This window comes from Nanorana parkeri, unplaced genomic scaffold, assembly GCF_000935625.1.
Source record: "Nanorana parkeri isolate BGI_ZX_2015 unplaced genomic scaffold, ASM93562v1 scaffold2448, whole genome shotgun sequence".
In the NCBI taxonomy this organism is placed as follows: Eukaryota; Metazoa; Chordata; class Amphibia; order Anura; family Dicroglossidae; genus Nanorana; species Nanorana parkeri.
This window is the reverse complement of record NW_017308716.1, coordinates 86336-95238: the sequence shown is the minus strand read 5'-3', so window position 1 is coordinate 95238 and position 8903 is coordinate 86336. Positions and strand designations below refer to the sequence as shown.

Below are 8903 nucleotides of genomic sequence, written 5' to 3'. Positions count from 1 at the left end.
GGTTACCGTGCTATCCTCTGCAATTTGTCATTTGAACTTGATTTTAAAAGACTTTGTTTTTAATTGCTATCCTAAGAGGGGGCATCCTACCATCCTGTCGAATTTTCGGGTCGTGGACATAATAGAGCTAGTATGTCACAATACTACTAGTAAAAAATACACATTTAGTTGTAGCAGATGTTGGACTGAATGGCAAATCTAATTTCTACCACCTCCTCAAGGTTGAAGACAGAATCTAAATACTTCATGAATAAACATGTTTGAAGAAAGGATTGTGTTTGGCCATAAAACTGCAGATGGAAAGAAGGAAAATGTTGTTTTCTTCTTTTAATCATTAACAGATAAAAGGGAAAATTATAAAACAATAAGCGATTAGTTCTTTATATACTTTTGACCATTGCAATATATGATTATAGATTTGTCTTTGTGGAAGCTCCTTCCTGTTGGACCTAATACGTGATCACTTAAAGCAGTACAACAAGCAATGCTCACCTGTAAAGTTTAAGCACAATGGTTCCATATACTATGCAGAAGCCAATAACTCTGACCCATCGAAGGGCAATGCAACGAAAAACACCAGGTTTAAAATACACAATAAATACCTGAAACAAACAAAAATATTTTGAACCCTTTTGTGCAACATTTGTGCTATACAAGGGAAAATAATTAACTCTTATTTCACCCACTGGAAAGTAGAGCAGCAGTGACCCAAAGAGGATTGTCTCCAGAAGAATAAGTCCTGAGGCCCGGATTCTCTAGAAAAAAGAGACAAGGTGCAGATGTTAATTTTCAACAGGTAATCTTTTGGCAACCAAGCTGTAGATGTTATGGGGGGTGGCATGACCAGACCTGGTAGCAGATGGCCACCAAGTAAGAGAGCTCTGATGTGGACTCAGGAGGACTCTTACTGCAGTATCTTACCCCGGATCGCCACCCCGATCTTGACAGCAAGGATAGGTAAATGAAAACATAAAGAAGAGCCATGAACTCTTTCAGACTTTTTAAGTCCGCGGGCTTGCTCAGAAAACAAGTTGGCGCCAGCTCACCTCGTGCGGCACTTCACATCTCCGCCTGTGGTTGCGGACAAAGACACTCTTTCCTCTCCTATATCTTCTCCAGGAGACACTTCGGGCAGCACAACTTTATCTAATTTGGGAGCCCCGAGAAACCTAAACACAAGAGAGCGACACCAAACTCCAGTAGAGCTGCAACAACGATTCGATTTAGTCGATTAAAATCGACGATCGAAAACGTTACCAACATTTTCGATCGTCGATTATTTGGCTATCTATTACATTGCCTGTTCGCAGCTCCACACTCAAGCCCACCGAACGCGCACGCCGCGGCGGCCCAGCTCCCGGCTCTCCTCCGATCTCGGCGCTCCTCACATCTAGCCGGGCCGATCACATGACGGGTGCTGATGTGAGCGCGACGGGTGTCAGCCTGGGGACGGAGACTATGGCTGGGGACGAGCCGGCATCCAGGCTAAACCTTTCAGCAGAAGACATGGAGGTAATGTTCAGACGGTAAGTGCTGCTACCCCCCCACCCCCTTCCCTCGGAGCCTGGGACCCAACACTGTGCACCCCAACCCACCATCATACCCATCCTCTGCACCCTATTCCACCATTATACCCATCCTCTCCATCCCTGCACCCCATCCCACCATCATACCCGTCCTCCTTATCCCTGCACTGCATTCCATCATTATACCCGTCCTCTGCACCCCATTCCACCATCATACCCGTCCTCTCCATCCCTGCACTCTATCCCACCATCATACCCGTCCTCTCCATTCCATCATCATACCCGTCCTCTGCACCCCCCTTCCACCATCATACCCCTCCTCTGCATCCCTGCACTCCATTCCACCATCATACCTGTTCTCTCCTTCCCTGCACTCCATTCCATCATCATCCCTGTCCTCTGCACCCCATTCCACCATCCTACCCATCATCTCCATCCTTGCACCCCATTCCACCTTCATACCCGTCCTCTCCATCCCTGCCCCCCATTCCACCATCATCCCCGTCCTCTCCATCCCTGCACTCTATCCCACCATCATACCCGTCCTCTCCATTCCATCATCATACCCGTCCTCTGCACCCCCCTTCCACCATCATACCCCTCCTCTGCATCCCTGCACTCCATTCCACCATCATACCTGTTCTCTCCTTCCCTGCACTCCATTCCATCATCATCCCTGTCCTCTGCACCCCATTCCACCATCCTACCCATCATCTCCATCCTTGCACCCCATTCCACCTTCATACCCGTCCTCTCCATCCCTGCCCCCCATTCCACCATCATCCCCGTCCTCTCCATCCCTGCACTCTATCCCACCATCATACCCGTCCTCTCCATTCCATCATCATACCCGTCCTCTGCACCCCCCTTCCACCATCATACCCCTCCTCTGCATCCCTGCACTCCATTCCACCATCATACCTGTTCTCTCCTTCCCTGCACTCCATTCCATCATCATCCCTGTCCTCTGCACCCCATTCCACCATCCTACCCATCATCTCCATCCTTGCACCCCATTCCACCTTCATACCCGTCCTCTCCATCCCTGCCCCCCATTCCACCATCATCCCCGTCCTCTCCATCCCTGCACTCTATCCCACCATCATACCCGTCCTCTCCATTCCATCATCATACCCGTCCTCTGCACCCCCCTTCCACCATCATACCCCTCCTCTGCATCCCTGCACTCCATTCCACCATCATACCTGTTCTCTCCTTCCCTGCACTCCATTCCATCATCATCCCTGTCCTCTGCACCCCATTCCACCATCCTACCCATCATCTCCATCCTTGCACCCCATTCCACCTTCATACCCGTCCTCTCCATCCCTGCCCCCCATTCCACCATCATCCCCGTCCTCTCCATCCCTGCACCCCATTCCACCATCATACTCGTCATCTACTTCCATGCACCCCATTCCACCATCATACCCCTCCTCTGCATCCCTGCACTCCATTCCACCATCATACCTGTTCTCTCCTTCCCTGCACTCCATTCCATCATCATACCTGTCCTCTGCACCCCATTCCACCATCATACCCGTCCTCTGCACCCCCATTCCACCATCATACCCATCCTCTTTATTCCTGCATCATACCCGTCCTCCCTATTCCTGCATCATACCCATCCTCTCCAATAACACCAGCTATAGAGGAATACCTCAGATCCCAGCAATAATACATTATAGTATAATTACTATTGCTGCGATTTGCTGTATTCCTCTATAGCTGCTGGTATTCTGCATTGCGCTGTATAATGCACACCACACTTTTTTTTTTACTTCCACCGCTCCAAGCTTGCTCCAGTGATGGACTACAATCTCAATACAAACTAGTAGTCCATCACTGGAGCCTTTAAAAAAAAATCTGATTAATCGAACTTAATAATCGGCTAACTAATCGATTATGAAAATAATCGTTAGCTGCAGCCCTACATAATTCGTTCAGTAGACCTGATTACTTCTTTGTCTCCCAATCCCTCTTGGAGAGCTCCCCCTCTGCTCACATAGGTCTGCGTCTCTGGTCGGATCACGCCCCCATCTTTTTCACCGCAGGTGGCCCCATTCATAGGCGTGCGCCTTAAAGATACTCTACTTCAGGACTCAGTCTGTCGCGATGATATCAGACGCACCATAAGTGATTTTGTCTTGAACCATGCCTCTGACTTCACCCATCCATTAACTCAATAGGCTGCCCTGAAGTGTGTTATTCGCAGTGTCTGTATTAAGCATGGCTCTAGGCTTAAAAAAGCGCGTTCTTCGCGCATCACAGAATTACTAACCTGCACAAAGCCGACTCTCTCCCCTCTACCTTTGTAGAACTCTCCAATGCTCGCCGGGAATTGCTTTCCATGTTAGACGCTCAGTCTCGTATTGCCAGAGATAAAGCCTGTAAATTGCGTTATGAATCCGCTAATAAATGTGGATGCCATCTCGCCAGGACCCTACATCCTAGATCCCCACATACATTTATCCCTTTCCTCTCAACCCGTCGTTCTGCCAGGGTTCATATCACCACTGGTTCATATCACCACTGGCATCACTGACGAATTCCATCACTACTACTCAACGCTTTATAATCTCCCTGCCTCCCTTCCTTCAACCTCACTTAGCGACCCAGCGGAATCAAAGGCGGCCTATATTGAATGCACTGTTCTCCCCTCTTTGGACTCTTCCACGATACATGCCATGGACTCCCCTTTTTCTTCAGAGGAAATTGATACGGCCATTCGCTTTCTCAAACTTGGAAAATGTCCGGGTCCGGATGGATATTCTCCACTATTTTTTAAGATTTATTAATTATTAAGACATTTGCTGATCTTTTTGCTCCTATACTAACTCGCACTTTCAACTCCGTAGACGAGGCACACCCCTTTCTCCCCACTATGCTGGAGTCCACTATATGTGTAATTCCCAAACCGAGCAAAGATCCTTCTTTGTGCAACAACTACAGACTGATTTTGCTCCTTAACGTTGACCTTAAATTATTCTCTAAAGTTCTTGCCCTGCGTCTCTCTCCTTCACTGCCCTCCATCATTAATGCTGAACAGGTGGGGTTTGTTCCTGGCCACGAAGCCAGGGACAGTATTACTAAGACGATCCACTTAATCTCTCATGTTCAAAAATCTAGAACTCCTTCCTGCCTCCTGTCTATAAACGCTGAAAAAGCCTTCGATAGGGTTGACTGGCACTTTCTACATCTCTCTTTGCTCCAAATAGGCCTTGGCCATAACATTGTCTCCAAGATTATGTACCTCTACTCGTCCCCGATGGCTCGAATTATGGTAAATGGTTCGCTTTTTCAACCTTTTTCTATATCGAATGGTACTAGACAGGGATCCCCCCTTTCGCCCCTCCTATACGTGATTGTGATGGAACATCTGGCGCAAGCTATCTGATCCAATCCTGACATCAAGGGCATCCGAACGCCCTCGTTCCATCATAAAATGTCATTGTATGCATATGACTTGCTCCTATATATCAAACAGCCACATATTAGTATTCCTGCGTTAATACAGGAATTTAGAAGATTTGGCCTGTTTAGCAACTTCAAAGTCAACATGTCCAAATCTGTGGCTCTTAATCTAACTCTGTCCCCCTCCTCTGTGGCACTTCTGAAACACAACTTTCCCTTCCGATGGCAAAAAAAAATACATCACGTATTTGGGGACCTCTATCCCCTCTCACTTATCAGACCTTTTTGCTTTGAATTATACCCCTTTCCTCAGCTCCCTACTCCATGATCTCGATTCATATCGGTCCTGTAATATGTCCTGGTTTGGTAAACTTGATAGGCTAAAGGACATACTTCCTAAATTACTATATATTTTTCAAACTGTTCCCGTCCTGCCTCCTAGAAGTTTTTTTAAGACACTTAGAGCACTTGCGATCCGATTCATCAGGCACCGTGGCTCCTCTCGTGTCCGCTACAGAACTCACTGCAGACACAAAAGTAGGGGAGGCGCAACTCTCCTAGCCCGCATGCTGGACTGGTTTCCCTCCACCGCTGCACTTGCCAAACCATCCCTATTGATCGAAAAGGATCTTTACCCTCTTGACCTTAGAGCTCTTCCCTGCACATCTTCCCTTGATGCGGGCGTCCCATTCCTCTGACATTCCTCCCCTCTTACACTTGCTACGCTGCGAGTCTGGCGCACTCTACGAGACAAACATAAGCTGTCTACTATACCTAGTCCTTTGACCCCCTTATTTGATAACCCTGATTTACCCGTGAGTATTGCGATCACTTCTATTGGAGGTCATGTTAGAAGGGATTGGCCAACGGCTAGAGACTTCATTGCTCCGTCTACTGGGCGTTATGTGCCCTGTGAGCGTGACTCCTCTGTTACTCCGGCTCATTGGCTCTTGGATTTGCAACCATCCAGCTTCTGTAAAGACTTATCTGACTCTAGGAAAATTCACAGACCCTTGACCCAATTTGAACACATGATTGTTTCTTCGGAACTGAGACGCCATACACTATCTGTGCTCTATGGAATGTTGAGGGAGGACTTACAGTACAAACACTTGCTTTCCAAACTCATTGGCGTACTGATCTTGCAAGAGAGCTGACGGATGCGGACTGGGATACCATTTATTATTTCACCCATAAAGTTGTGACTAGATGCTATAAAGATCCAGTCTGTGTTCGCTGGATCTTGCCTAATTCCTCAGATACATGTTGGAGATGCAAGGCAGTAATCGGCACTTATTTACATATATGGTGGGATTGCCCTATGATAGCCTCCTATTGGCAGAACATATTTGACATATATAATCACATTTATGGAGATGACTTACAACCTTCACCTGAAATTGCCCTCTTGTCACTCCTACCGGGTTCTAGAAAAGCACAGAAATCTATTCTGCTTAAACATTTTCTGGCTGCAGCCCGCCAAGTAATCCCGATTTTGTGGAAAAAGGCTGTCACTCCCCCACTATCCCTTTGGGTCAGTTATGTCAACGACATTATGCGGATGGAAGAACTGCTTGCCTCCGATACAGATTTCCAATACCTTTCCAAATTCACGACCCAGTGGGGGCTGTGGCTGCATTTTTCGGCCTCTACTGCGTTCCATGCGTTCTTGTATTTGTCTGGCTTCCCACGACTCATTACATGATATGCCTGGCTACCTATATAGCTGCTATGATTGACATGATATGTCATGTCAATACCCTCCCAGGGTACCCTTCTACCCTTCTCCCCTTCCCCCTTTCTCTTTACCTTTTCTACTGACTAATCCTTTCGTTTTTTCCTCCCTTTTTCTGATTCTTCGGATCCCTCTCCTCTCTTTCTTGGATACTTTTGTATACACACACACACATTTAGATCAGTTATTGAACTTCGTGCATGCAATATCCATGTTTTTCTCTGTTTGGTCATAACTAAACTGCCTTTTGTATCCCACGGAATACACGCGTTACCCCATAATGGAGATAAGGGATACAGTCCTGTTGTGTTTATTTTTATGTACCTTACTCGGACCTTTTCAAGAGCGCACTGTTTGTTCGATAATACTTTAATCTCTGTGCATGTCTACACTTGTTACTGGACCATCACCTTAAGTTTTTATACACATGCTGTTTATACTTCTTGTGCATTTCAATAAACCTGCGAGTCAACTCTAAAACAAATCAGTATGCTGTTTTATTTCCAACAGGTGTCACCTGGTGTGAGCCGCACCCCTCTTGTGACGCCACTGGTAACATCCCATCCATGCTGCTTCCATGTCGATAAATGTGGCATGTGATAAAGAGTCGGAGGTCATGCTATGATACTTCAGAGAAGATGTGAACTGTGCATTGGAACACGAGGAGATATTGCCGGCATTTGCTTCTTGCTATTATAACAGTTGCCAGAGAATGGATTAAGAGCTTGTTCATAGATCAAATGATACAAAGCAGAATCATTTTTCTTTCCACATAAGGAAATAAGTGAGAACAGCCAAGAAAGTGGTAAGTTTGATATTGTAGGATGGAGCATTGTAAGTGATTGTGGCATACATAAAGTGGGTGATGAATGAACACAGATACAAAGTTGTTTTATATCTCCCCATGCAGGGACGGACCTACCAGCGGTGCAGCCGGTGTGGCTGTTCCAGGACCCAAGGCTGCGGGAGGAGCCTAGTGAAAACAGCCACCACCTTCGCAGCTGCGTTCACTTCTGTCAGCTCTCACCTCTTGGCCGCTCTGTAGCTGCAGCGCCCGGGGAGGAGAAAAATCTGTTTGGCTGTCTCTGCTATCTTCACTGTTCCAGCTCCTCCATGGCCACCTGCAGCTTCCTGAGCCCACTTCAGCTGCTATAGGCTGAGAGGGAGAGTGCAGACCTACCATTGGTCAGCTGTAGGGGGGCGGGTCCTGAAGTCAGCAGACATGGAGGCATCACCTGTGTACATTTCCTCATTCTTTTCTGTGCCAACTGATGGACAGAACCTCATCTACTCCGCAAGTGACGGACATTTGATGGATCCACATGGAGACACTGTCTTGGATACTACAAAATCTGCATGTACATATAGTAGACAAGAGATAGATGCTATATTGTTTTCATCAAATCCCACGGCTGCATTTGGCTCTGACTCTTCCACAGAACTTTCCGACATCTTAAACGACTAAGAAAAAAACTAGTGGATTTGGAACTATATGGATTTACTTTGTCTAAATACTAACGTACCAGGAAAATCCCTATAGGCTTCCATATTCGCAACCAGCCTGCTATTGGCAGACAAAAAAGAGACTTTTGTGAGAAGTGATGCGAAATCTCAACACAAAACTCACTCAAAGGGTAAACAGCTTTTATTTCTGCTCACGCACGCTCCCTAGCGCCGCACACCGGCAGGAAAAAAACTGCTGTTAAATGCAAACAGCCATTACCTTCTGTTTCACATACAAGCGATCTGCGGCTCTATAGTTGTCTGATAGCTTGTGTAATACATTACTTCCGCATTCAGCTGTCATTTCTCTGGCTGCTATAGCCATAGAAGATGATAATGAAGCAGATCTCTGCTTCATCAGCTTCTTTGGGGGTCCCCAGGTGACATTAGGGGACTTATAGACCCTAATGTCTCCATAAAGAGGACCTGTCAGTAGGGATGCTCCGATACAAGGATCGGTATCCGCGGCGATACCGAGTATTTGCATGAGTACTCGTACGTGTGCAAATACTCCGATACAAAAAGCCGAGTACCTGTGCCGCGCCCGCCATCTTCAGGGACCCGAAACCGCTGCACACAGGACCTCCATAGCGTCTTCAATGAAACAAGATGGCCGTGAACTCCTCCTCCCAAGTCCTCAGTCATCTGCTCCATTCTGACCTCTTCTCCCGCTGATTGGATGATTGACAGGCTTCCTCCCCAGTCATGAGTGACTGGGGAGGAAG

At 47.0% G+C, this 8903-nt stretch overlaps 1 protein-coding gene across 1 annotated transcript in view; it reads right to left on the bottom strand.

The window, feature by feature from the left end:
• Positions 1 to 8903, bottom strand: part of LOC108801699 (probable G-protein coupled receptor 158) — a 103431-nt gene that overhangs the window by 47380 nt on the left and 47148 nt on the right. The window contains exons 4-5 of the mRNA XM_018573603.1: positions 687 to 755; positions 493 to 602 (exon numbers count right to left, since the gene is read on the bottom strand). Coding sequence (XP_018429105.1) covers positions 493 to 602; positions 687 to 755 — 179 coding nt within the window. The remainder of the gene's footprint in view (positions 1 to 492; positions 603 to 686; positions 756 to 8903) is intronic.